This window comes from Enhydra lutris, unplaced genomic scaffold (genome assembly GCF_002288905.1).
Source record: "Enhydra lutris kenyoni isolate GAN:26980312 unplaced genomic scaffold, ASM228890v2 scaffoldscaffold77, whole genome shotgun sequence".
Classification (NCBI taxonomy): Eukaryota; Metazoa; Chordata; class Mammalia; order Carnivora; family Mustelidae; genus Enhydra; species Enhydra lutris.
Genome location: NW_019154161.1, coordinates 1,784,087 through 1,810,764, shown reverse-complemented (window position 1 = coordinate 1,810,764; position 26,678 = coordinate 1,784,087). Strand labels below are relative to the sequence as shown.

The 26,678-nt window shown below is 54.1% G+C and overlaps 2 protein-coding genes across 4 annotated transcripts in view; one reads left to right on the top strand and one right to left on the bottom strand.

Annotated features, from left to right (window-relative positions):
• LOC111160608 (SH3 and multiple ankyrin repeat domains 1) overlaps positions 1-5,013 on the bottom strand; it is a 41,134-nt gene extending 36,121 nt beyond the window's left edge. Inside the window, 6 exon segments of the mRNA XM_022523813.1 lie at positions 155-322; positions 2,130-2,281; positions 2,376-2,484; positions 3,775-3,846; positions 4,343-4,546; positions 4,759-5,013. Of these exon segments, the coding sequence (XP_022379521.1) occupies positions 155-322; positions 2,130-2,281; positions 2,376-2,484; positions 3,775-3,846; positions 4,343-4,546; positions 4,759-5,013 (960 nt within the window).
• A 6,521-nt stretch (positions 5,014-11,534) lies between these two features.
• Positions 11,535-26,342, top strand: LOC111160832 (C-type lectin domain containing 11A). 3 transcript variants are annotated; one of them, XR_002641505.1, is made up of 7 exons: positions 11,535-11,848; positions 12,079-12,265; positions 12,563-12,754; positions 13,203-13,989; positions 16,014-16,385; positions 17,952-18,031; positions 26,193-26,342. XR_002641505.1 is itself a non-coding variant. In XM_022524191.1 (4 exons), exons 1-4 carry the CDS (start codon positions 11,702-11,704, stop codon positions 13,646-13,648), a joined length of 972 nt encoding a protein of 323 aa, XP_022379899.1. In that variant the 5' UTR covers positions 11,535-11,701; the 3' UTR covers positions 13,649-14,715. The 3 variants fall into 3 exon arrangements, 1 of the variants encoding a protein (XP_022379899.1); XR_002641504.1 differs by lacking the exons at positions 17,952-18,031; positions 26,193-26,342 and having other exon boundaries at positions 16,014-16,422; XM_022524191.1 differs by lacking the exons at positions 16,014-16,385; positions 17,952-18,031; positions 26,193-26,342 and having other exon boundaries at positions 13,203-14,715.
• The last annotated feature ends 336 nt before the right edge of the window (positions 26,343-26,678 follow it).

The following is a 26,678-nucleotide window of genomic DNA, read 5'->3' as shown; positions in this document are numbered from 1 at the left end:
GCTCGTCCCGCCCCCACGCTCTGTGAGGAACCCAGCATCTGGATCCCCAGCTCTTTGCACCAGGGTGTCTGATCCTTGCTCTGATCAGGGCCCAGGCACACCCCCTCCGCACACATCCCCACCCCCCAACCCCTCCTGGCCGAGTCTGGAGCACCTGGTGGATCTCCTGCCAGCCGTTCTCATCAGCTATGCCCAGCTGGGCCCTGTTGTAAAGGAGCAGCTCACAGCAGCGGGGGTCGCCCCCCACCATAGCCGTATGGAACAGAGGGGTCAGGCCTCGGCGGTCCTTGTAGTTGGGGGAGCCCCCAAGGTCCAGGAGTGCCTGAGGAGGGAGACAAGACAGAAGACTGTCCCACTAGTCCTGGCTCAACCTGAAGGGACCAATGGGGCAGGGAGTCTTGGGTGACCCTCACTGGCCAAGGCTGTTTTGGGTTCTGCCACGATGCCCTTGTATGACCTTGAGGCTGGCTCTTCCCCCGCCCCGTGGCTGACTTTGAATGAGACATGGAAGGAGCCTGGTGCCTCAGCGCCTCATCCTAGAAGGACAGTTGGGGGACCATGGGAGTGAATAGTCTGGACGCAGGAAGACCCCTGGCCAGGCAGGAGGCGTGGTTGGGACCAGCATCCCAAGGATGGGATGCAGAAGGAAATCTGGGAAAAGGGCAAGCTCGGACGAAGGGGAGTCGAGCCAGCCTCGCTGAGGCCTGGGGGCTGGGGGACAGGGGGCATCCCGCTCCAGGAACAGCTCCAGGCACAGAGGCTGGCAGAGCTGAGCATCATTAGAGAAGTGTTGGCTTCTCTAACACTTGGCTGTGCGAGGACAGCCTGCAGCCGCGCTGTCCACCAAGACGTTTGCAGGAAACAGCCTACAACCGCCCCGCCCATCCGACACGGCAGCCACACGTGGGCTCTGGGGTGCTCGAATCTGCCAGTGAGCCCAAGAAACAGAAGTGTTCGTCTTAGTTCACTTTAATTAATTTACATCTAAACAGCCCCATGTGGCCAGTGGCTACAGGACTGGACAGAGTCGGTCTGGAGGCCGCATGGTGGTGAGAGCAGGATCGGTCTGGGGGGAAGGGAGCAGACTGGGGGTTCATCCAGAGGGCCTAAGCTGATCTCTGTGGCTGGCGTCTGACTGCATTTAGGGCCTTCAGAGCAGCTGGAAAAGGGAAGGGAGGGTCGATTCCGCTGGAGCATCTGCGAGCTGGGGTTTTATCAACAGCTACATATCTCTGGGGGCGGTCTATCCTGACCTGTGTACGAAGAGGGATCAAGTGCCATTGGGGTGAGGGGAGAGGAAGGGGATTTTAAAATAAGACCACGTAAGTGGAGATGCGGGTTCATCTACCTGGGAAAGTGCATTTTAGTTGCAAAGCACAGGGAAGGGCTGCGTCTGCTTCTGAGAGAAGGGGAATGAGCCCCAGGCAGGAAGGGTAGGTGAGGGGCTGCATCCGGAGGTATGGGGGGCGGTGCCTGGGGAAGGTAGGTGGACGGGCTGTGTTTGCAGGGAATGTGTGTGAGCACACGGAGGAGTGTCTGCATCTGGGGGCCCAGCAGGTAGCTCACGGTGTACTTTAAGGAACAGAGGAGGGAGGGATGACACTTCAGGGAGACAGAGGCAAGGCTGGGGGTGAGCTGGGTCAGAGGGAGCCAGAATGTCTGGGTAGCAGAAGAGTACAGGTATTAGGATCTCCCTGGGCTCTTCCAGGGGAAAGCTCCCTGTGACAGTGCCCCACAGGGTGGGTGCACCCGGGGAGCAGCAGAGGGTCTCGGAGTCCCTTGGAGGAGTGAGCACGGGGGTTGCATGTGTGTCAGGCTCTGGAAAGGGGCTTTGTATTTGGGACACGAAGAGAGACTATTTTTACCTAATCTAAAGAACTGAGGCTTGAGAGAGAACAAACGGGAAAGGGAGAGGAGTCTGAGGGAAGAGCAGAAGTGGCATCCCCACGGGGACGTGGGAGGGGACCCCCAGGAGGCGAGATGAGAGGCAAAGGGGAGACCAGATGTTCTTGTCGGGTCAAGGGAGATGAAGGGGAGGAGGAGGGCGGGTCTGGGGCAACTTGCTGCAGTTCAACCTGTTAGGGGACCACTGCAGTCTGGGGGAGGGTCCCGGGGGCCTGGCACCTCACCGTGAGAGCGAGGCAATGACGGGCACACGCAGCTTTGTGCAGCGCTGTCATGCCGTCGCGGGCTCGGAAGTCGATGTGGGCCCCTCCCAGGCACAGGGTTCGAATCACTTCCACGGAGCCTTCCGTCTGGGCAGCCAGAGTCAGGGGGGTCTCTAAAGGGCAGGAAAGGCCAGTCATATGCAGCCCTTATGCCTCATTTTGGGCTCCCCGCCAAACCTCTTCCAAAGCACCTGGCTCCCTCCCTACCTCCTGAATCCGAGTCGTGATAATTGGGGTCCAGCCCCTTGTCCAGCAGCCGCGCCACCTTGTCAGACGTCCCGAGCTGCACGTACTCCAGGAACTTCTTCAACCCCGTCTGAGTCACGGACAAGAGAGAGAAGACAGGCTGGTCAGGGAGCAAGGGAAAAAAGCTAGGGTCCCAAGCAGAGCTGGCCAGTGGAAATACACAGCTGAGCCGCATGGGGCATTGGAAAGTCTCTAGGAGCCATCTTTATAAAAAAAAAAAAGAAAGAAAAAAAAAAAAGAGGAAGAGGCACTGTTGATTGTACCGAAATTCATCTTAATGACCTATTTTTTTAACCTAATCTAGCCACCATACTACCGCATCAACAGGTAATCCATAGGAAATGTATCAAGGAGAGCGTTTACTGGGGCGCCTGGATGGCTCAGTGGGTTAAAGCCTCTGCCTTCGCTCAGGTCATCTCTGCTCAGCGGGGAGCCTGCTTCCTCCCCTCTCTCTCTGCCTGCCTCTCTGCCTACTTGTGATCTCTGTCTGTCAAATAAATAAACAAAATCTTAAAAAAAAAAAAAAGGAGAGAGTTTACTCTTTTGGGGCACCGAGTCTTCAAAATCTGGTGGACATTTCACAGGCACAGCAAGGCTCAGCTTGGACCTGCCGCACCGGAAGTACTTGGGAGCCATATGTGGCCAGTGGCTCCCAGAGTGGCTGGTGCAGGTCTGGAGGGATGAATATTTGGGGGAGGACAGAGAAGAATGCATGGAGGGGTCAGGGTGGGGCATGAGGAGGGGACACAGGCTTTTTTCCCAAGTGTCAGGAAGCCTTCTCTTCACCTCTGGCTAAAGCAGCCCCCTGGTTTCCTCCCAGGTCTTAGGGGACCAGGGGAGACACAAGAGACATATATATGGTCAGAGGCCTAGAGGGCAACATGGCTCGATGTGGCCGGGGGTGGGAGACATCCCGGGAGAGTTTAGGCTATGGGACTGGGGGAACTGTGGAGTGTCTCAGAAACAGCCCTGAGGCAGAGGGACACTGTGTGTCAGAGTTCAGGCCAAGTGGGGGGAAGCAGGGGCTCTGTGTGGATATGGGGGACCCAGAGATGAGATGGGAGAGTCCAAGGAAGAAGAAAGTAGGAGGAAGGGGGAAATAGGGGGGCCTGGGCAAAGCAATGAGAGGCAGAGAGGGGAATGAAGAAGGGCTATGATGGAGAAAAAGTGGTGGCATTTGGGGCTGTCCCAAATGCAACACAGCATCTCGAGCTAGTGGGGGAGCCTGGCAGAGGAACAGAAGGGGCTGGGGAGGGTGGAGGGCTGTGGGGAAGAGGTGGGAGAGGAAATGGGAAAGTGGGGGGGGGGGCCAGGCTTTGTGGGGGGTGTTGGTGGGTAAGCTCCAGGAGAGTTCTCTCACCTTCGTGTGCAATTTGGCCAGCTGCTTCTCATCCAGGTTGGTCTGCTTGTAAACCCGGGTCTTGTATCGGAACTGTGGCCAGGGGGGTATGAGGGGAGAGACACAGAGACTTGGAATCAGGGGCTTGGGGAGGAGGCTGGACTCCTTTTGAGCTGGGGGGAGGAGGGCTGGTCATCTCAGGGTCAAGGTGGAAACAACCCTGGAGCCTCGGCTGGGCAGGCAGAGGAGTGCGGGGCTGCTGTGAAGTATGTGGACTGCAACCCCTGACTTGGAGGAATGGGAGTCTGGACCCCGCACAGAATGTTCTAGAACACCTACGTAATTGTGAATCCTTTCCCACTTTGAAAGGCGAGGAGAAGCTTGGGGCAGGGAAGTGACTTGCCCAAGGCCACTCTGTTGGTCAGAGGCAGAACAGGCTGTCCTTTGAACTCAGGCCTCTCTGACTCTACCGCTGAGGAGGAGATCTGGAAGAGCCCCCGGGGTTTTCCCTTGCAAGGGCATGACGGGGAAAACAACGGGGCCTGCCTTCTCTCCTCTGTGACCAAGCTGGTCAGGCTGTGGGCCTCACCTCCAGGTAGGGCACCCCCTTCTCAAAAGACTGAGGGTACTCCCGGAGCAGCCGCTCCTCCTCCAGGAAGTTGGCATCGCGGCCTGAGGTGGCCGGCTGGAACAGACCGTAGTTAAGCACGTCCTGCAGGCTCTCGCTCAGGGCGCAGAGCACCTGCTGCTTGGCTGTCCAGATGGTGGCATCAGGGTTGAAGCGCAGACATTTCTGGTTGGGGAGGTGACAGGGAGGAGCCTGAGCTGGTTTGGAGAGGGGGTGGGGTGATTCTGGGGACAGGACTGGGACCCTGGGTTGGGGGGAAGCTTGTGGGGGTCTGGAGAGGGGGCCCAAGTGGGGGGACGCCCCGCACCAGAAGCCTCTTCCTGTGGGTTGGGGTCCCTGGTCCCTGCTGGCCAGCGGGCAGTCGGTAGGTCACTCACTGTCTGGTGCAGGTCCGGGATGCCAATCCTGAAGACCATCATGCTGAAGTGGGCGTCGTCTGGGACAGACATGGAGCGGCCCTGGAGGCCTCGGGTGGAGGCCAGACTACCAGGTGCTCCGCTGCCCTGGCCCCGGGTCCCCCGGGGGCCTCTGCTGGGCCCGTCTGGGGAGCTGTCGGACTCTGAGCCCCCCTCGGGACACTCGCTGGCACTGTGGCGTTCCTCGTCCTCGCTTGACGCGGGGCTGTGGGTCATCGTGGGGCCACGGGGCGACAGGGGACAGCAGCATCACAGGCGGCTGCCAGGGGGCCAAGGGCGGCTGTCAGATGGAAAGCCTGGGACACTTCCGAGGCCACAGGCAAGTCGTGGACAAGCGGTCTAGGGCCGCCACCCCACGTGCCCCACGCAGCCAGGAAGGAGGCTGGACACACCCCCAGATACTCCTGCCATCTCTGCTCACACACGCCCATTCCTGCCATGCTTCCAACGCGTCTCCTTCCCTGCCCTTGGCCCTCCTCGCAGCCCCCCACCCCTCCTGCGCCCCACTTTGCCGCTGACCCAGCATGGCAGTGTCCCAGAAACCGCAGAATCACCGCGGGAGCTACTGGCCCACTTTGGCAGGCCACGGAAAATGCAGCTAAAATTAGCTGAGGACAGACAGGTGGACGACCCACCGGCATCCTGGCCTCCTGGCCCCACCCAGCCTGGCCCCTCACCTGGGTCCCTCCCGTCAGCCTCCTGGAGATAGCTGGTGGTGGGAGGCTGGGTTGTAGTATTGGGGAGACAGAGGCGCCGTGAGCCTGGGGCGGCAGAAGTGGGAGGCCGCGTGGTGCCCGGGAGTGGTGCCCGAGAACGGGTGGAACTGGTGACTTCACTGAAGTGTGGCTGACAACGTGTGCAGAGGACTGCTGGGAATCAGTGTCCCACGGGAGCAGGGACACTCAGATGCGGGTGTCATGGGGCAGAGGATCACACATGGGGCATTCCTCAGGGAACCACAAGACGTGGCCTCTGCAGGCTGTCCGGGGCATCCTGAGAGGGGTGCGGGGGAGACCGGCCTGGGAGGGCCGGCTGGTGCCGGTAGTACAGTGGCCTGGGTCAGTGTGGGGTGGCTGAGGATAACCTGCGGGCGCTTCTGGGCACTGACACTACAGGACAAGGCGCTTGTCATTGCCTGGTACTGGTGGATCCACTCGGAGGGGGCCTGGGGGGCTGGGAGGGTGGCTAAGAAGTGGGGTGATGGTCTGGGGGACTGAGGTGGAAGGTCATCTCCAGATCCCCACTATTCTCTCCTGAGGTGGCCTTGTAAGCCTAGGTCCCAAATGGGGTCCACCTGCCTCTTCTTCTCCCAGTCTCCCACCCCAGCACCGGAAACCAGAATGTCTGGTCTGGTCCCTCCCCCCCACACCAGGCCCAGCTCCTGCACCGTTGCCATGGAGATGGGAAGCAGTGGAGGGTACTGCTGACTTTGGGGGAGTGGGGATGGGCTGGGGGGGGTTGGGGGAGGGAAGACAAAATGAGTGTGCGAAGAGGACAGTTCCAAGAGCTGTGGGTGAGCGAGCAGCTTAATCGCGAGCTGGCCAACCCCTCCCCCACGAGCGGCCAGGCTGCGAAGCCCCCACCCCCACCCCCCAGGCACCCAGCAGAGCTGCCTCACCTTGCCCTTGCGGAGGCCCCCCAGCCTCCAACCCGCCGGATTCCACATCCCACCTCCGGACCCGGAGCCCGCTGCCACTCCCCCTCGGCTGACCCTGGCTGACCCCAGCCCCAAGCGCGCACTAATGGGGTGGCCTGGGGGATGAAAGCAAAGCTGGCCCGGGCTCCCCCGCGCGTGTGGCTGCCCCCAACCCCCCAGACCAGCTCCGGCCCCTCCCCCTCAGGCCCGAGGGAGGGAGCGGGCACACTCCGCCGGGGCGGCATGAATCAAACGCTCCGCGGCTAAGAATAGCTGGCACGCAGCTGGTACTGAGACGGGCTGAGGAATCGGCGGGGGGGGGGGGGGGGGGAGGGGGGGGGGGGGGGGGGGGGGGGGGGGGGGGGGGGGGGGGGGGGGGGGGGGGGGGGGGGGAGGGGGTGCCCTGGGAGGCTGCGGGGGGATAGGGGGCAGCTGGTGTGGCCGAGAGCGGGGCCGGGAGAATGAATGGAGGCGGAGAGAGGCGGGGAAAGGCGGGGAGAAGAGCCGGGGCTGGGGCAGAGAAACTGGTGGGGGAGAGCCACGGGCCGGGGAGAGGGGGCGGGGGCACCCGGGAGCGGGACTCGGAGGCGGGAGCCGAGGGGGCGCGCCGGCCGGTGGAGAAGGGAGAGGAGACGGTGGGGATGAGGGGAGCTTGTGAAGGGGGTGGGAGGGGATTGGAGGAGCCTAGGAGGAGAAGCCAGAGCTAGAGGGGGTCGAAGGGGGCGGAGGAGGCCAAGGCCCAGACCCCCGACGGAGGGGCAGAGAACCAGGGTGACCTGGGGGAGGGGCCTCGCGCGGCGGGGCTGCAGAAGGGGTCTGTGGGCACTGGAAAGCCGGGGTGGGTGAGGCGGGGGAGTGGCCAGGCAGGGCCAGGAGGTGGGTACAGCGAACGAGCCCTTGGCCTGGGAGCGCGGGGAAGCGGGTTCGGGCTGGGGGTCTTACTGGCGGGGGATGGGGGGGCTCATCCTCGTCTCAAGTCGGCTATATGGGACGGGGCACGGGGGACTGGGGCGTAACCCAATTTGGCGTCGCCCGGGGCAACGCTCCCCTCCTCACCCCCACCCCCCACCGCACACCCGGGCCCGGAGCCCGGCGAGCGGCCAAGGACGTCCGGGGCGCCCCCGCCCCCTCCCGCGGCCCCGGCCCCGCAGCTCCCCCAAACCCCCGGGTTTTCGGCCCCCTTACCTGCCTGGCGGGGCTGCTGAGTCCCGGTCGGCGGCGCCCGCGGCCCCTCCCCCCTCCCCCCACCCCCCACCCCCCCGGAGACGGGGGACCCTCAGGCCATGCCCCACCGCCCCGGAGGGCGAGCGGGCCGGGGAGGGGGCGGGCGGGGGCCGGGGGGGAGGGCGGGGGGGCCGAGGACCTCACCCCCCCCGCGGGCCGGGCCTGGCCATCCGCAGAGCGCCCCCCCTTCTGCCGCGGCCGCCGCGACCCTCCGGGCTAGCCCGCCCCCGGCTCGGTCCGGCCGGCTCCGGGCGCGGCGTCTCCGCCTGCTCTTCCTCCTCCTCTTCCTCAGGCCGCCGCCGCCGCCGCCGCCGCCGCCCGCTCCGCGCCTCCTCTGCCTCCCTTCTCGCTCTCTAGCTCTCACTGTCTCTCCCTCGCCCTGTCTCTCTCTCCCTCCCTCCCTCTCTCCCTCCCTCCCCTCCCTCCGCCCTCTCCCCTCCCTCCCGAGCCAACGGAGGAGACATCGCCCCTCCCCGCGCCCCCAAACCTCGCCCATCCCCCCCCACGCCGGCTCCGCCCCCTCCCCCTGCCCTCCCCCACCACGCCCCATCGCCACCAGATAACACAACCGGGCTCTACCCCTGCTTGCCCCTCTACCCGGACCATGGGGCCCCGCCCCCCTAAGGGTACCGATACACACACACACACACACACACACACACACACACACACACACACACCCACCCAGGACCGCCCCTTCCCACAGCGCTTCCCAACCCGGCTACACACAGTAGGGCGCAATAAATATTTGTCGCTAGACTCTAAACCTCCAAATTGGATTGTGAGAGCTATAGATTCCCGTCGCCACAAACACACACACACACACCCCTTCCCCCAAGGCACAGGTGCTTAGAGTCACTAGCTGGCCCTGCACGGTCGCACGTTCCCCCACATACACTCTCCTGGGCATGCATGACCTAACATACTTGAGTGTACATCACCACAAACACACCCAGCTACAACATGCACATATCACACCCGCGTGCCAGAGCACACGCGCCGCACAGCACTCTCCCCCCCCACCCCTGCAGGGGCGCGCAGGATGCCCTGATCTCCCGCTCACGTGCAATCCAGAAATGGACACTCGCAATTGTGAGGGGTAGTGTGCATGCGGTCCCATCTCACCCCCCCACCATCCATCACACAGGTGTGCACGTGCCCATTTAGATGCACAGCCCTGTGCCGTAGCTCCCCTCCCTAGCTGACATTTCCTGAGCACTTCGCGTGTGCCAGGTTCTGCTCCTGACTGACTCGTCAACTTCTCACACCGGTCCTATGGACTATGGGACTTTCACCATCCCCATTTTCCAGAGGGGGAAACTGGGGCACAGAGAAGCTAAGTAACTTGGTGCCCAAGGTCACCTAGCTCTGAAGAGGCGGCACCAAGGAGCAGGGATGGGCAGCCAGCTCAGTCTTTACACCCCTGCCGTTCATGGCTAGGCACAACATCACGGCATGTCCTCCTTCATTGTACACAGACGCTTCCAAGGTCCCCTCACAGCTCAGGTCTCTGGTGCCCGGGACATCTCAGAGAGACAGGACAGGTCCCATAGGGCAATGGTAAGAGTGTCCCCAGAGCCCAGTCTCCTATCCTTCTTCCAGCTCCACCAGCGCCTCCAGAGCAGCCAGCTGGAGCACAGGCACCTGCAGAGGGCAGTTCGGAGACACCTCTGGCCGCATCTCCAGCTGTGGGCTCCAGGGTACCAGGGATGAGCCAGCCCTGCCCCAGGAGGCCCCACTCCGCATGCATACACCAGCCCAGGTGGCGAGCATCTGGGCCCAGGGAGAGAACAGCTGCCCACACTGGCAGCAGCAGCGAGAGAGGCTGTGAGCCCCTCTACAGTTTACGAGGACTTTCCTAGCCTGTGCATTCTCTCTCGAGGGCTCTAGCTGCTAGTGAGGAGTCCCCAGGCCCCTAAGAGGCACCCAAAAGGCTCAGGGGGTGAGCAGCCTGCCCTCCTGCCACACTGCCTTCTGCTTCCTTGGAAAAGGGAAGGCTGGAGGAGTGGATTTCCAAGCTCCCTCCTGGGGCTCCCAGCAGCTGAGGGCCCATGCCCTGCCCTTGCTTAGAGCCAAAAGCCTTGGTTAGTTGTTGCCACGCTGGTGACCTCCAGCAGGCTGCGTCGTCCCTTCTCTGAGCCTCAGTTTCTTCCCTTGAAGAGTGGGCCCTGCAGTCGCAGGCTGCTGAGCTCCATGGCGGCTGGCACAACCAGCCAGGCCCCAGCTGGGAAAGCCCTGCATGACTCACGGGTCTGGCAGAGAGTGGGCCTGGCGTGGCCTCCTGCTTCCCTTATGTCCACAGCTTCTCTCTCGTTGCTCTCACCACCTCCACCCTGGTGACCACCAGCCCCTCCCCAGCATGCCCCTGTGCCCCTGCCCCAGGGAACTTGGGATGCCACCTAAACACAGTGGTCCAGCCTTCAGCCTTTGGCTGAGCTGTTACCCTACTGGGAATGGCTATTTCTTTCCTCATGGAGCAGACTGATTGAGCACCTACTGTGTGTGAGGTTGGCCTTGTCCTCGCTCTGGGGATGCAGCAATGAAGAATGCCTGCCTTGGTTGGCAGGAGACGGACAACACACGAGGAAATGAAAAAGCAAGACAATCCAGTCTTGATTAGACCAACAAGATAAAATGGGCTGTTAAGTTGTAGAAGCGCAGCTTCCTTGGATATGATCGAGAAGGCCTCACTGAGCTGAGACCTTCATAATGAGAAGGAGCTGTGGGAAGAGGATCTAGAAGGAGCAAAAGGCTAGTGCAAAAGCTTGAGGTAGGAAGGAGCTTGGCATTCAGGAAACAGTGGAGAGGCGGTGTGGCTGGAGCCTGGGGGACAAGGGGAGGGGTGGGTGATGAGCTTGCCAAGGTGCCAAGGGCCCATCCTTCCCAGCTTCCCACTGGGCAGTCCAGGCCCCTGCTGAGGACAGGGTTTGGCTTCCCTCCTGCATATGATGGGAAGCTGGGGGAGCAGGGGAGTGGGGGGTGATGTGGTCTGATTTAAGGTTTGGAAGCATTGCTCTGGCTGCGGCAAGTAGTGTGGATTGGAGGGGCTAGGGAGAAAGGAGGGAGAGAGCCAGGAGGTGGTGACTGCAGTGGTCCAGGCGGGAGGCGAGGCACGGCTGAATGCTCAGAGCTCCACACAGCGAGCCCTGCGTCTGTCTACTCCACCTCCTGGAGGAAGCTTCCTTGACCACCACCCACCCACCCTTCCCCACTCCCTTTTGCCCTACTGTCTGCTGGTGGCTGAGGGCTGGAGTCCCCAGCATTGCCCCACCCAGGGCCTGGGCCTGCCAGAGGCTTCCAGGAGAGTACAGCCAATGAATCCCAGAACCCCGCCTTCTACAGTTGCCCGCACAGTGACATGCATACTCTCCATATGTGTCCCCACAGACAGGCACACACACTCATTTTCATCTTGGGGCAAGGGCTTGAGGCCAGGATGGGAGATCTGGGGGCAGGAGGCGCCCTAGAGCCTGTGAATCCTGGGAAAGACTCCTCCAGCAGGGTGCGTGGGCGATGGTGGTCACAGGGTAATAAAAACCTTATGGAGACCCTGCAGCCTCCCTGGTCCTGAAGAGTGGCCAGGAGGAGGAGTAGGGAGCAGGGCCAAACCCCAAGAACCCCCTGAGGGTGTTCCTGGGCACAGGTCACGTCCCCAGGATCCTTTGGAGAGCCAGCTCCATCCTCTTCGGGCCATCTGAGCTTTTGGCCATGGTGGAAGGAAAGGGCAGGGCGGAAGTGAGCTCTGGAAAGTGGGAAGAGGGGGGTATGTGGGGAGACCCAAGGCGGGATCCAGGCTTTGGAACGTTGGAGGTTTCCGGCCACAGAGGCAGGGCCTCAAGGGAGCCAAGGGAGGCGGGGAGAGACACACACAGAGAGGAGCAGAGACCAACGGACGAACAGACCGGTGGACAGAGACAAGAGCTGGGAGGAAAGGGACGGGAGAGAAGCTGGGAGAGGCAGAAACCAGGGACTAGTGATTTGCACGCACTCCCCAGCGCCCAGAGACATCCGTCTGCAGCCTTGGGAGCTGCAGAGCTCAGCCTGATGCAGGCAGCCTGGCTGCTTGGGGCCCTGATGGTCCCTCAGCTCCTGGGCTTTAGCCATGGGGCTCGAGGAGCGGACAGGGAGTGGGAGGGGGTCTGGGGAGGAGCCCAAGAGGAGGAGCGGGAAAGGGAAGCCCTGATGCTGAAGGTGAGTTGCTTGGGACTTTGATGGGGAACTGTAGGTGTTGGAGGGAGGGTATTACAGGGTTAGGGAAATAGGCAAGGGAGAGTGAGTGATGGGGCAGGCTCAAAGGATGGGGATGATGGATTCCGACAAGGGACTCAGGGGCAAGGCTTACTGCTGGAAAGGGGTGGTTGGAGCGTGTGGGGCGTCTGAACGCAGCTGGGCTGGCCCTAACCATCCCTCCCCCGCCTCAGCATTTGCAGGAGGCCCTGGGACTGCCCGCTGGGAGGGGGGACGAAAACCCCGAGGGAACCCCTGAAGACAAAGAGACCTGGGGGACCGAGGAGTACGGTCAGGGGGAGGAAGAGGAGGAAACAACGCCGACGCCAACCTCTAGCCCTAGCCCCTCTCCCACCCCTGAGGACGCCGTCACTTATATCCGTGAGTAATCATTAGCTCCGCCCTGCCCCCAGGCCTCTGTGGTCCTTTTCTCAAAAAACGAACCATCCTTTCACTGCCGCGGACCTTTCAATGGCCCACCGCCCAGTCCCCCACCCCTCACGTCCCTGGGAGCTCCGCGTCCCTGGTCTTGCACTCCCAAGAGCCCCTACCTTCCAGAAATCCCGAGTGCCGCCCACCGCAACTCTACCCCCAGAAGCCCTAGCTGCCCCCCAGGCCCTTTGGTCCGCCAGCTCCGCTTCCCAGGTCCCGCCCAGCGTGCTCCTTGTCTGCCCGCAGTGGGCCGCCTGGCCGGCCTGGACGCAGGCCTGCACCAGCTGCACGTCCGTCTGCACGCGTTGGACACCCGCGTGGTCGAGTTGACTCGGGGGCTGCGGCAGCTGCGGGAGGCGGCAAGCGACACCCGCGACGCCGTGGAAGCCCTGCAGGAGACGCAGAGGCGCGCCGAGCGCGAGCATGGCCGCTTAGAGGGTGAGTCCGCGCCGCGCGGGGCAGGGAAAGTGGGACGATCCGGGTCAAGTGGAGGACCGGTGGAAGGAGGGGGCCCAGAAACATCTGAAGAGACGTGAGGACCCAGGGTGTTAGGGGCGAGCGGTTTCCTAGAGATGTGCACGGTGTTGGCTTATGGAGAGCTTAGAGTAGCCGGGAGGGTGAATGCGGAGAGCGGGCGCGCGGAGAGCGGGCGCGCGGAGGGGGAGGCCCGCTCCTACCGCGTTGTGGAGCTTACCCGACTCGGGCCGCGCCACGCCCCCTACAGTCCGGTTCCAGCCGTCTGGCCCCGCCCCCAGCGGTCCCAACTCTCCGCCTCCTTACTCCCGGTGGCTCCGACCCCGCCTCCTCCCAGCCCCGCCCCGGAGGCTCCGACCCCGCCTTCCCCCCCGCCCCCGGACCCCCTGACCCCGCCCCTCCTCGCCCCCAGGCTGCTTGAAGGGGCTGCGCCTTGGCCACAAGTGCTTTCTGCTATCGCGCGACTTCGAGGCGCAGGCGGCGGCGCAGGCGCGGTGCGTGGCACGGGGCGGGAGCCTGGCACAGCCCGCAGACCGCCAGCAGATGGAGGCGCTCACTCGTTACTTGCGCGGGGCCCTCGCTCCCTACAACTGGCCCGTGTGGCTGGGCGTGCACGACCGGCGCTCCGAGGGACTATATCTCTTCGAGAACGGCCAGCGCGTGTCCTTCTTCGCTTGGCACCGCACGCCCCGTCCGGAGCCCGGAGCCGGTCCTAGCCCCGCGCCGCACCCGCTCAGCCCCAACCAGCCCAACGGCGGCACGCTCGAGAACTGCGTGGCGCAAGCCTCGGATGACGGCTCCTGGTGGGACCACGACTGCGAACGCCGCCTCTACTACGTCTGCGAGTACCCCTTCTAGCGGGGCCTGTCCTCGCGTCTCCAGCCCATCCCACCACTCGCCCTTTGGCTGGGCGGTTCATCCTGCGAGTACGCCCTTCCCTCCTTTTCTCCCTACCCACGGATGGAAGCGTGTTCCCCCTGGCTGGGCGATCCCAAGGGGTCTTCTGTGGAGCCGAGAGCCCTTCCTCGCCTGTGTCTTTCTTGGGAGCGGCGGGCACCAGGCTGTTACACGCCAATAAAGCCTTGTGGAATCTGACTTGAGCGGGCGGTGGAGGCACTTTTGGTCTTATCCCGTCGCCGGGCAAGCCTGGAAGGGCAAGACCCTGGCCTTTGGATGCCTGTCCTGTTCCGCGTTTACAGGTATCGTTTGAACCCCAGAATCAGAGTGATGGAGAACACATGTACAAATGTACGCACATCATCTGCTCCTGCACATAGATGCCTGGAGTGCACGTGTGTACGTGCTGCTGACGCGTCTACTCCTGTTGTGTCCCACTCACGGCCTTTGGGACACAGGGTCTGTCAGTCATTGTCCAGGCCTTTGCCTTGGTCCTGGTCAAAGAGATCTGGGAAATACAAAGGAGCTAAAGGTTCTGACAAGTCCTGCAGGAAATAGCCCCTTTAATTTTGTTTAGTTGGTGTATCTCACACTCTTGCCACCAGATGGTTCCTCTGCATCATGTAATGTCAGGCCCTGCCCCACTCCCTTCCCCTACCCCCAGGGGCATGTGTTGAGAAGCAAGCTTAACCTGTACAGCCTGGAAACTTAGGCTCCCTCCCAGTGTTTCCTTCTCTACTCCCTGCCTGTGAGGCCATAAGCCAGTCCCTCCTCTGTGAGCCTCAGTTTTCTCACCTGAACATGGGAATAATCATCCCACCTTGTATTAGCTCTTGGAAAGTTCTGGGGAGCCCAGGAAAGTGAGCATTTTGAAAATGGTTGAATGTGAGTCACATGCTACCTTTCTTTACCTTTTTCATACATTCGTTCCCTGAGTCAGAATACTCAGGAGTGGGCCAGCCTGGGCCTCAGCACAGAGGACAGCACTCTTTGAAGGAGGAGCTCTTCTTTTGGAATTACCCAGCTCCCCCTCACTACCCCCTCACCCCCCGCAATAGTGGCAACATGGGCCTGACCCTGACATCATCATGGAGCCCAGGAAATGTAGTGAGTGTGACCTTGTCTGTCCTTATATCCCTGCCTCTCCTTCACCATGGTACCACCAGCCTAAATGTCACCACTGGATCCACCAGTGGGAGGAATGAGCCATCCCTGTCATCTCCATCCCTGTCATTTCTCAGCCCCACAGCCCCTACAGGAGTAACAGAATGTGGAATGGTGAGGGGGTGAGGGGGTGGGGGGGGCTCTAGTCAGGAAAGCTTCAATTGGGGGACTGAAGACCTTGCTCAAAATTATTCTTCCTCTGAACTTGTTTCCTGGGGTCGGGGAAGGCAGCAGGTGGTCTTCTAGGCGACCAGATGGCATATTAGGTAGACATGGGTAACTGCTACTGCCTGGAAGGGGCCCACCATTACACACCTGACATTCTGGAAAGTGGGTGGGTGAATACGGAGTAGGTCAGTGGTTACCTGCCTGGACTCTGGAGCCAGATGTCCTGGGTTCTAATCCTATCTTGGCCACTTACCTGTCAGGCACATAAAGTTAGATATAATCCCTGTGCCTCAGTATCCCCATCTGTACAATGGGGGTAAGAGTGTCTACCTCCTAGAAGAGTGCTGGATACAGAGGGGTCCTTACAACACCAGATCTGACTCTCACGTGGCAATTTTAACCTCCCCCTTACCTCTGCATGCTCTATCCGGATGCTGCCTTTGCATATGTACAGCTTCTTTCAAGAATTGGCCAATGTGTCACCCTGAACAACCTGCTTCCCCTTCCCCCAGCAGGGTATGGTGCCCCTGTGATGTTCATAAATGCTGAGTTCTCTTCTGAGCTAAGTAAGCCCCGACTAGCCAGACCAGGGAGCCTCGCTGGACAGGGCTGGGTATGACCAACTCTGTGCCCCCACCATCCCCGGGCATAGGGGAGCTCTTTATGGAAAGGAAGACGCCTATATGGTGCCATGTTTGGGACCTTGAGATGAGTTCGATCTCTGCTTCTCTTCCTCCCTGCCCTTCCCCAGGCTAAGTCCGGAGCCTTCCCTGGGCTCCCACATACTTGGGGGCTTTCCTTATCACACCGTCCATTACTCTAGGTGTCACTGTTTGGTCGTTGTCATACTAAGCCTGGACATAGACTTACATCCACACAGAGGTGGGAGCGTGGGATGGTGGTGAAGGGCGTTTTGCAAGGATTGTTTAAGCATCAGATCAGCTCCCCTGTACGATGCATTTTGGACTGATTCCTGACTCAGTTCTGTTCATAGGGACCCTGTCCCCCTCACCTCGTAGAAGCCCTCCCAGGCCTGCTAAAGACCAGCGTTTGCCAATGCCCCCGCCCTGACTCTCTGCGGAGCACCTGCGGTTAGAGACCTCGGAGACGCGGACCAGAGAAGGTCTCCGCGGCTGCCTGGGATCGATGCATGAAGAGATTCCAGGGCGGTGGTGGAGGAAGGGCCCAATCCCTGAGATGACCCAGCGGAGGAAAAGCCCGGTCGTCACCAGTTTGCCAAGACTACAAGTCCCAGGAGTCCGAGCGGCAGGCCTTTCCCTTCTTCCCAGAACCACGTTTCCCAGCAGCCATCGGGAACGTCATGGAAGTCCTCTCGAAAATCCCGCCCCCTCCTCCCAAGTGACAGGTAGGAACTTGGCCGTCTCCAATCACAGCTCACACCCCTCCCCCCCCCACAACCCCGCCGGGCCTCGCCCCAAACGTATTTTGGGAAATGTAGTCCCGTTACGCGTCAACGGGGAGAAAAACCCAAAGTCGAAGTCTTGACATTCATTTAGGCTTAGATTGTAACCAGTGCTCAGACCTTTCCAAGAGTTTTTAAAAATACAGGTGAATTTCCACGGATAATTGTAAATTGGTAATAAGCGTCTTTTAAAACATAAGTGCATAGAAAATATGAAAATGCATAGAAAACGGGAACAAATACTTCTCAAAATATGAGTATCTTGAATATGTACTAAATTACAACATAAAATACGACATAAAAATTCTTCCTTGGCCTCGAAAAAAATGGCTAAATACTGGTCCAAACTAAACTTAGTTTCCCAAAAAAAAAAGCACACACACTTTTTGTTTGGAAATAATCTCAAGCTTACAGATAACCTGCCCAAACACAAATAGTTTCTACCCAGATTTATCTGTTGTTAACAGTTTACCCCATTGCTTTGGATTTATCATTACTTATTCATCCATCCATCCATCCATCCATCCAACACCCACCCATCCGTCCTAACCCAATTAGCAGGAACAAATTAAAATCAGGTTTACTGACCAGTTGGAGGGAAGGAGACCACATCCCAAAAGAGAAGCTGTGATCAACTTACGGCATTCGGGGGAAGAGAAGAATTTGGTGAAATTTGAGTGAAACTGTGGTTTGGTAGCTTCAGAGCAAAGCAGGAATGTGTATAAATGAGTCAACAGTTATGGACTGCAAAGTGGACTCAGGATCCTGTTTCCTTGGAAACTACAAAGTTAAGATAAACGTGGCATGCTATGCCCAGAAACTCTATATAAAGCTCTTCATCAGGGCTGGAAATTGAGGCTTCTTGTCTGTGTCAAAGTGACGTAGATCTTCCGGGAAAAGTGGGCTAAGTTCCATTCCTACAGATAGACTTTCAAACAACAAAGTTTCGTAAAGCCTGTGATTTTAGAGAACAAACTTCCTCAGTGAGTAAGAGAGCAGTCCTTGCTCACAAAGCGGGTGGTAAGACCCTTCACAGGTACTGCATATCCCTGGGAGAAATGTTGCCGATTGACTCTGCCCCGAACCTTACCTGTGTGTGTAGATAAATGGTAGGCAGAAGTTTACAGTCCGAGCTGGTTTTAGTTTCTCAGTAAGTGCATCTATTTTCTGAAGCATGTTTTAGTTACATACACTGTCGCCCTTTACCCCTGAATACTTCTGTGTGTATTTCCTAAAAACAGAGATGCTCTCTTACTTATCCATGGTCCTCAACCTCAATAAACGTAACATTTACTGATTCTTTTTATCTAATGTCTTGAGCCATCAGTTTCATCAGTTGACCCAAATGCTCTCTCACAGCACTTTCCCCTTCCAGTTCAGGATCTAGTCTGGGCTCAGGGATTGCATTTTGTTGTCACATCTCCTTGAATCTGGAACATTTCCATATTTATGATATCGACATTTTGGAAGAACAACCCAACCTTTTTTTTTTTTTCTTTTTTTAAATAGGAGTTCCTCCCTTGAGTTTGCCTGACGTTTCCAAATGGTGATCCGACTCAGGGTACTCATTCTCCGCCACAATATACGAGGTGAAGTGTGTCCTTCCTCCTTATGGTCAGTTGAGGGAAGCATGGAGAGCATGGAATGATTGCTTTTGTTTTAGGTCCTGTTTCTCTCCTCAGTGGTTCACTTTGAACATGGCCCCCTCCTGGCTTCTACAGGCTTTTCCGTGCCAGCCCCGTGTTCTTTATTCATTCATTTGAACAACCTCTTCTCTGCTCCAGCCCCAAGCTACCACCGCCTCTTAAAATGCCAGCCTCTGTCATTCCAGCAGCAAGTCGCTTTTTCCCCAAAGCACAGGTGGTTGTGTGAGCCAGGCCAGATGGCAGCATGAGCCTGGTTTTGGAAATTCTTGCAGGAGGCAAGTAACCTTCCCTTCTCAGTCTATTTCCACCTACTCCAAATGCAACTGGACTTCGGCTTCTAACCCTGAGCCGTGACAGCTCCTGGCAGCCTTCCGGGCAGGAAGCCAGAGCTGGGGTGGATTTGGAGGACAGAGGTGGCGGGAAGTAGAACACTGGCTCTGCCTTCAAAACAATCTTTTGGGCAGTGGTGGGTACATGCAAAATAATCTGTGTGTAAGGACCGAGGTACAGGGAGACCGCCCATTAATTTACCATCCGATTTAATACTAGGACATTATTATTTACTACTCTTTCCTTCATGCCCACCTGTAACCACGATCCTGAATCATGTCTATCCTTCACTCAATTTCCATGATTACTTTGGCACGTATATACGTGTCCCCAAACAGCACATGATTTCTTTTTGCCTGTTTTTGAGCTTTGTAGCAAGAATATCTGCGTTAGTATTCTAGAGTTAGTATTCTAGAGTATTCTAGAGTTAGTATTCTAGAGTATTCTAGAAGTATCAAAGACAGGGTAGCTTAAACAACAGAAATGGTATTTCTCACCGTCCTGGAAGCTGGAAGTTGAAGATGCAGGTCACCAGGCAGGCTGCCTTTTCTTTGTGTCCTCACCCGGTCTTCTGTCTGTGCTTAGGCATTCTGGTGTCTCTCTCTGTGTCCAGATGTCCTCTTATGAAGGATACCAATCAGCTTGGATTAGGGCCGACTCTAAGGGCTTCCTTTTAAAGCCCTTAATTTGGAGGACCTGGCTCAGTGGGTTAAGTGTCTGCCTTCGGCTCAGGTCATGATCCCAGGGTCCTGGGATCGAGCCCTGCATCGGGCTTCCTACTCAGCCGGGAGCCTGCTTCTCCCTCTCCCACTCCCCTTGCTTGTGCTCTCTCTTTCTAATGACCTTATTTCAAAATACAGTCACATTCTAAGGTGCTGGGCTTCAACATAGGAATCTGTGGTGAGGGGCAAAAATCTGGCCCATTACCATATTTTACTATATGCAGCTATAGATGCAGCTAGCTTTTTTTTTTTTCTTTAAGATTTTATTCTTTAAGTAATCTCTAGGCTCAGCCTGGGGTTCATACTTACAGTCCCCTAGATCAAGAGTTGAATGTTCCATGACTGAGCCAGCCAGGCGCCCCAAGGTTTTTGTTTTTGTATTTAAATAAGAGTCTTTTTTTTAAAGATTTTATTTATTTATTTGACAGACAGAGATCACAAGTAGGCAGAGAGGCAGACAGAGAGAGGAAGGGAAGCAGGCTCCCTGCTGAGCAGAGAGCCCAGATGCGATGCTGGGCTCCATTCCAGGACTGCAGGGGTTTGATCCCAGGACCCTGAGATCATGACCTGAGCCGAAAGCAGAGGCTTTAACCCGCTGACCCACGCAGGCGCCCCTAACTAAGAGTCTTACTTTCCTTCTTTCTTTCAGAGCAGTTTTAGGTTGACAACAAAATTGAGAGGAAGGAGCGGGTGGGGTGGGGGTGTGCACCTGGCTGGTTCAGGCGGTTAAGCTTCTGCCTTGGGCTCAGGTCATGATCTCAAGGTCCTGGGATCGAGCCCTGCCCTGGGGGGTGGGGAGTCTACTCTCCTCCCTCTGTGATCTCTCTTGCTCTCTCTCAAATAAATAAATAAATAAAATATTTTTTAAAAAGGTTGAGAGGAAGGTATGGAGATTTCCCATATACCCCACCCCCACACATGCATAACCTCCTCCCATCAACATCCCCCACTAGAATGGGTACATTTGCCACAATGGATGAACCTACACATCAGTACCCCTCGAGGTTTACCTGAAGGAGTCACTCTCAGTGGTGTGCCTCCAGTGAGTGTGGACAAACGTATAATGGCATGTGTCCATCATTATAGTATCATGCAGTCCCTTAAGAAAGTCTTCCCTGCCCCGAGGGGCGAACCATATTCTCTCGCATTCTTTTTTTTTTTTTTAAGATTTTATTTATTATTTATTTGACAGAGATCACGAGTAGGCAGAGAGGCAGGGAGAGAGAGGAAGGGAAGCAGGCTCCCTGCTGAGCATAGAGCCCGATGCAGGGCTCCATCCCAGGACCCTGGGATCATGACTTGAGCTGAAGGCAGAGGCTTTAACCCACTGAGCCACCCAGGTGCCCCTTCTCTTGCATTCTTAAAGTTTTCCCTTCCACACGAAAGTCTTCAGTCCACCTGAAGTTGATTTTTGTGATGTGTGATGCAGAAATCCAATTTCACTTTCCCCCTAAGGATAAACAATGATTTCAACAGCCTTTGTTAAATAGTTATCTTTTTCCGATTCTCTGTGGTCCCTGCCTCATTATATTTTAGTACTTGTGGGTCTTTTATGGGGCTCTCTGCTCCGCACATCGATTCACTTGTTGAAGCCAGCATCAAGACCATCCTGTCTCAGTAACCATTGTTTCATATGACGTTTCATGGAACAAGTCATTACAACTTTGCATAAACCCACCCAGCAATTAGGAAAAGAAGTAACACTCCCCGACTCATTTTATGAGGTTACTACAATATTAATACACACACACACACAAATAGTCAAGGACAAGGCACCCAGCTGGCTCAGTCCGCGGAGTGGGCAACTCTTGATCTCAGAGTTTTGGGTTCGAGTCCCACGCTGGTTGTAGAGATTATTTTAAAAAATAGAATCTGAAAAAATAGTCAAGCACAGCATAAACAAGGAAAACCACAGTCTGTTTCTCTCGTGAATCAAAAAAGTCCTGAATAAGATATTACTATCTGATTTAATCAATTGATTGATTCTCCACATTCATGGGTTAACAGAGGAAAACCAGATGACTATCACCACAGATGGAAAAAAAGCATTTGATAAAAACTTGATCCAATAAATAGTTTTTTTCTACAATGAACAATCTAAAGCAAACAGTGGGAAAATCAGCAATAAAGCAAATCCACAGGAACAAGAGCAAAACAAGTGACCCAAAAAAGGGGGCGTAGAAATCAATGGAATGAAAGAGGGGAGAAAAGTCTAACAAAACAAGATGTTGATTTTGGAAAAAGTTACTGACATTGATTGACTTTTGGCAAAACTGAGTAAGAAAAAGAGAGAGGGGCTCCAAATAAAATGCAACCCATAAAAGTGGATAATTACAGCTAGGACTGAGATACGAAAAGTAATTAGGGGCACCTGGCTGGCTCAGTCAGTGGAACATGCAACTCTTGGTGTTGGGGTCATGAGTTTGAGCCCCTTGGTGGGTGTAGAGTTTACTTAAAAATAAATGAATAAACTTTAAAAATTGTAATTAGAGGGGCGCCTGGGTGGCTCAACTCTGCCTTCGGCTCAGGTCATGATCCCAGGGTCCTGGGATCGAGCCCCGCATCGGGCTCTCTGCTCAGCACGGAGCCTGCTTCCTCCTCTCTCTCTCTCTCTCTCTCTCTCTGCCTACTTGTGATCTCTGTCTGTCAAATAAATAAATAAAATCTTTAAAAAATAAAAAATAAAAATGTAATTAGATAGTACTATAACCAACTATGGGCCAGCATTTAAAAATGTAGATTAAATGGTTAAATCATTAGAAAAATATAAAATTAGAAAAATATAAAATGCCCCAAATTATGCAAAAATCAAGAACTTGAGTCAACCAGTAACTACTAAAATATACAAAGTTAGAGTCAAAGATTTCCACTCTCTCTCTCTCTCTCAAAAAATCTCCAGGGGCACTGATGGTCTTCTAGGCAACTGATATCAAATATTCAAGAAATGCTTAATTTTTATGTTATACACATTTTCCAGAAAATAGAAATCATGTAGAATCTGTCTGGTTCATTTTTGGAAGCTAATACAACGTTGATTCTAAAACCAGATAAGGAACATGGACAAGAAAAGAAAATTATAGGTCAATTTAATTTGTGAATGTGGGTACAAAAATCCTACATCTCATAATAGCCTACTAAATCCAACACTGTATCGTAATTCATCACGATGGGGTAGGATTTATCGCTAGTTAGCAAGGGTCGTTCAAAATAAAAAAAAAAAATTCTTTTAGTGTAATTCACTAACAGACCAAGGAGGAAAATGTCATGATTTCAGTCAACATGGAGAAATAATTTGGTAAGGTTTTATATCTATTTATGAATGAAAATTAAAACAGTAAACTAGGGGGGGGGGAAGGATATTTTCTTAACCTTTTAAAGCTTCCAGCAAACACCATAAAAATTTTGGATGGCTTCCTTCCAAGAGCAAGAATGATATTAGGATATTCTCATCATGGCTGTTGCTTAACACAGTACTGTATATAAATCCTGGTTAATGGTTTATTTAAAAAGCTGTAGGAACAAGTAAGAGATATCAGCAAGGTCCTGAATTACAAGATTAACCTAGAGGGGTGTCTGGCTGGCTTAGTCGTGGATCCTGAAACTCTTGATCTCTCGGAGCTGTGAGTTTGAGCCTCACGTTGGGTGTAGAGATTACTTAAAAAAAATTAAAAAATCTTTAAAAAGTCAAACCAAAAAACCCCCAAGATTAACCTACAAAAATCAGTTCCATTTCTTTACACCGACAATAGACAACCATGAAATGTAATTAAAAATACCATTCATCGGGGCGCCTGGGTGGCTTAGTGGGTTAAAGCCTCTGCCTTCAGCTCAGGTCATGATCCCAGGGTCCTGGGATCGAGCCCCACATCGGGCTCTCTGCTCAGCAGGGGAGCCTGCTTCTCCCTCTCTCTGCCTGCTTGTGATCTCTGTCTGTCAAATAAATAAAATATTTAAAAAAAAATTCACCATCCCTCTGAAATACCTTGAAATCATCTGGGAACTAACACATTAAAAAAATTAAGATTTGGGGAGAGAAAACTTTATTTTTTTTAAAGATTTTATTTATTTAAGAGTGAGAGAGCGAGAGAGAGTATGAACTGGGGGAGAGGCAGATGCAGAGTCCCCACTGAGCAAGTAGTCCAACACAGGGCTCCATCCCAGGACCCTGCCCCAGCGGAAGGCAGATGCTTAACTGACTGAGCCACCCAGGTACCCCAAACTCTAATTAAGGACCCAAAGATGATTGGAACAAAAGTAAAGACACTCTATGCTCTTGGTTGAGTGATTAAATATTATACAGATGTTAATACCTCACCAAAAAGTCATAGATCTAATATAGTTGTAAGCAAATTTCTACTTGGATTATTTTAAACTTTTATTGAGATTCACATACCATATAATTCATACAACTAAAGTGGGCAGTTCATCGGCTCTTGGTACATACAGATAGGAGCAACCATCATCCTGGTCAGTTTGAGAGCATTTCACCATCACAAACAGACAAACAAACCAACAAACACCAAACCTGTAGCTTTTCTTTTTTATAAAGATTTTATTTATTTATTTGACAGACAGAGATCACAAGTAGGCAGAGAGGCAGGCAGAGAAAGGGGGAAGCAGGCTCCCTGCTGAGCAGAGAGCCCGATGCGGGGCTCAATCCCAGGACCCTGAGATCATGACCTGAGCTGAAGGCAGAGGCTTAACCCACTGAGCCACCCAGGCGCCCCAAACCTGTAGCTTTTAGCAATGATCTTATCTCTCCATCCACTCCCAGTCCCAAGAAACCAAGAATCTGTTTTCTGATCTTACAGATTTTCCCATTATGGATATTTCAGATGAACGGAATCATGTAAATGTGTCATCTTTTTGATTGGCTTCTTTCGCTTAGTGTGGTGTTCTCAAGTTTCATCTGGGTTGTGGCATGGAGTAGCCCCTCATTCCTTCTTATGGCTGAATAACATTTCATTGTATGGATATCTTGCATTTTGTTTGTCATTCGTCAGTTGATGGGGACATGGCGACTGTTAGCACCTTTAATGCTGCTATAAATATTCATGTCCCAGTTTCTGTGTGGTTGTATGTTTTCATTTCTCTTGGAAATCTGTCTAGGAGGGGGAATTGCTGGATCTCAGGGTAACTCTATGTTTGACTTTTTTGAACTACCAGCCTGTTTCCCACAGTCTGCCCCATTTTATGCTCCCACCAGCAGTGTGTGAGGGTTTCAGTTTCTCCTCATCTTTGCCCAAACTTGCTATTATCTGACTTTTTAATTTTAGCCATCCTCATGGATGCAAAGTGGTACCTACCTTCTTGTGATTTTGATTTGCATTTCTCTGATGACTAATGATGCAGATATTTTCATGTGCTTTTGGCCATTTGTGTATCTCCTTTGGGAAATGTCTATTCAGATCTCTAGCCCATTCAAAAATTTTGTGATTTGTATTTTTGATACTGACTTGGAAGAGTTCTTAACCTATTTGGGTTTTTTGTTTGTTTGTTTGTTTGAAAAGATTTTATTTATTTATTTGACAGAGAGAGAGAGATCACAAGTAGGCAGAGGCAGGCGGGGGGCCAGGGGGAAGCAGGCTCCTTGCTGAGCAGAGAGCCTGATGCAGGGCTCGATCCCAGGACCCTGGGATCATGACCTGAGCTGAAGGCAGAGGCTTAACCCACTGAGCCACCCAGGCACCCCTGTTTTTTTTTTTTTTTTTTTTTTTTTTTTTTTGTCGTTGCTTTGGGGCTTACATTTTAACTGATCAGAATCAGGTTCTTATTTATACTAGCTTAATTCCAGTGAGATAGAGAATTGGAACTCCTATGGAGCTCTATTCTCTTTTCTCAATTCCTGTGGTATTATTGTCATTACATATTAATATTACAAACCCAACAATAATTATTATTACTACTTTACCATCCATAGTTATTTCCTTAGCTTTCCTCTACCACCTCCTTTGTGTTGATATTGGCAAATATTTTACATCTCTGCATGTTATAGGCCAATGATACGTTATTTTGCATATTATTTTATAGAATTGATTTCAAAATCAGTTAAGAGAATAATGGAGAAAAACTGCATTAATAGTGTCTTTTAAAATTACATAATTACCAGGGCATCTGGCTGGCTCAGTTGGTGGAGACTGTGACTGTGGATCTCAGGCTTGTGAGTTTGAGCCTCATGTTGGGTGTAGAGGTTACTAAAAATAAAATCCTTAGAAAATGAAATAAAATAAAATAACGTAGTTACCTTAACTAGTTTTCCCTGTGGATTTGCCTTACCATCTGTAATAACTTTGCCTTCTGCCTGAAGAACTTCCTTTAGTAGTTCTTGTAAGGCAGGTCTGCTAGCAACAGATTCTCTCAGTTTTTGTTTATCTAGGAATGTCTTTATTTTACCTTTACTTTTGAGAGATAGCTTTGCTAGGTATAAGATTCTTGGTTGCCACTGCTATTCTTTGAGCACTTTGAGGGGTGCCTGGCTGGCTGAGTGGGTAGAGCACATGACTCTTGATCTTGGGGTTGTGAGTTCAAGCCCCACATTGAGTATAGAGATTGTTTTAAAAAAATAAAATCTTGGGGTGCCTGGGTGGCTCAGTGGGTTAAAGCCTCTGCCTTCAGCTCGGATCATGATTCCAGGATCCTGGGATCAAGCCCCGCATGGGCTCTCTGCTCAGCGGGGAGCCTGCTTCCTCCTCTCTCTCTCTGCCTGCCCTCTGCCTACTTGTGATCAGTCTGTCAAATAAATGAATAAAATCTTAAAAAAAAAATCTTGGGGCATCTGGGTGACTCGGTTGGTTAAGTGCAGACTCTTAGTTTTGGGTCAGGTCATGATCTCAGGGTCCTGGGACCCAGCCCTGCATCAGGTTCCATGCTCAGCACAGAGTCTGCTAAAGTTGCTCTCTCCCTCTCCCCCTGTACCGCCCTCCCTGGCCCGGCTCATGTGCTTGCTCTCTTGCTCTCTCTCTCAAAGAAATAAATCTTAAAAATAAAATAAATAAAATCTTAAGCAGCAACAAAAAAAGAAAGATTTTTCTCCTTGTCTTTATTCTTCCTAGGGGACTGTCCAGGCCAGAGGACGTGTGGCATGTTGCATAGGACATGTTGCCATAGGACACCCAGCTGGGCATTTCCTGTGCTTCATCAGAGTGACCAGGATGTCACCATCTTCCACCTTCCCCTCCCACACACCCCAGGAAACCGGTGGGATCCCTGTGAAGTTTTAAATTTGTATTGATTTTCTAATGAATGCGGTTAAGTAGTCTTTCAGGAGACTCTGGTTTTAGAGGCATTTGAGGATCCTCCTCAGGGAGATGGTGGTCTTTGGTTGGGAAGAGCCCCACATGGTTGGTAAGGTGGGATTGAGACCCAGAGGGAGCACTGCTTCTTGGCATGGCCAAGGGAAGGAATCAGCTTTCCTTGGGCAGCCTCCATGGGAGAGGCTTGTGGAGGATGCCCTAAGCCTCGGATTTTAGGGACTGAAAATCTCTCTTTAATAAAAATTCTATGAAAATCCAAGAAGGTGATCACAGCTTCATTCACCG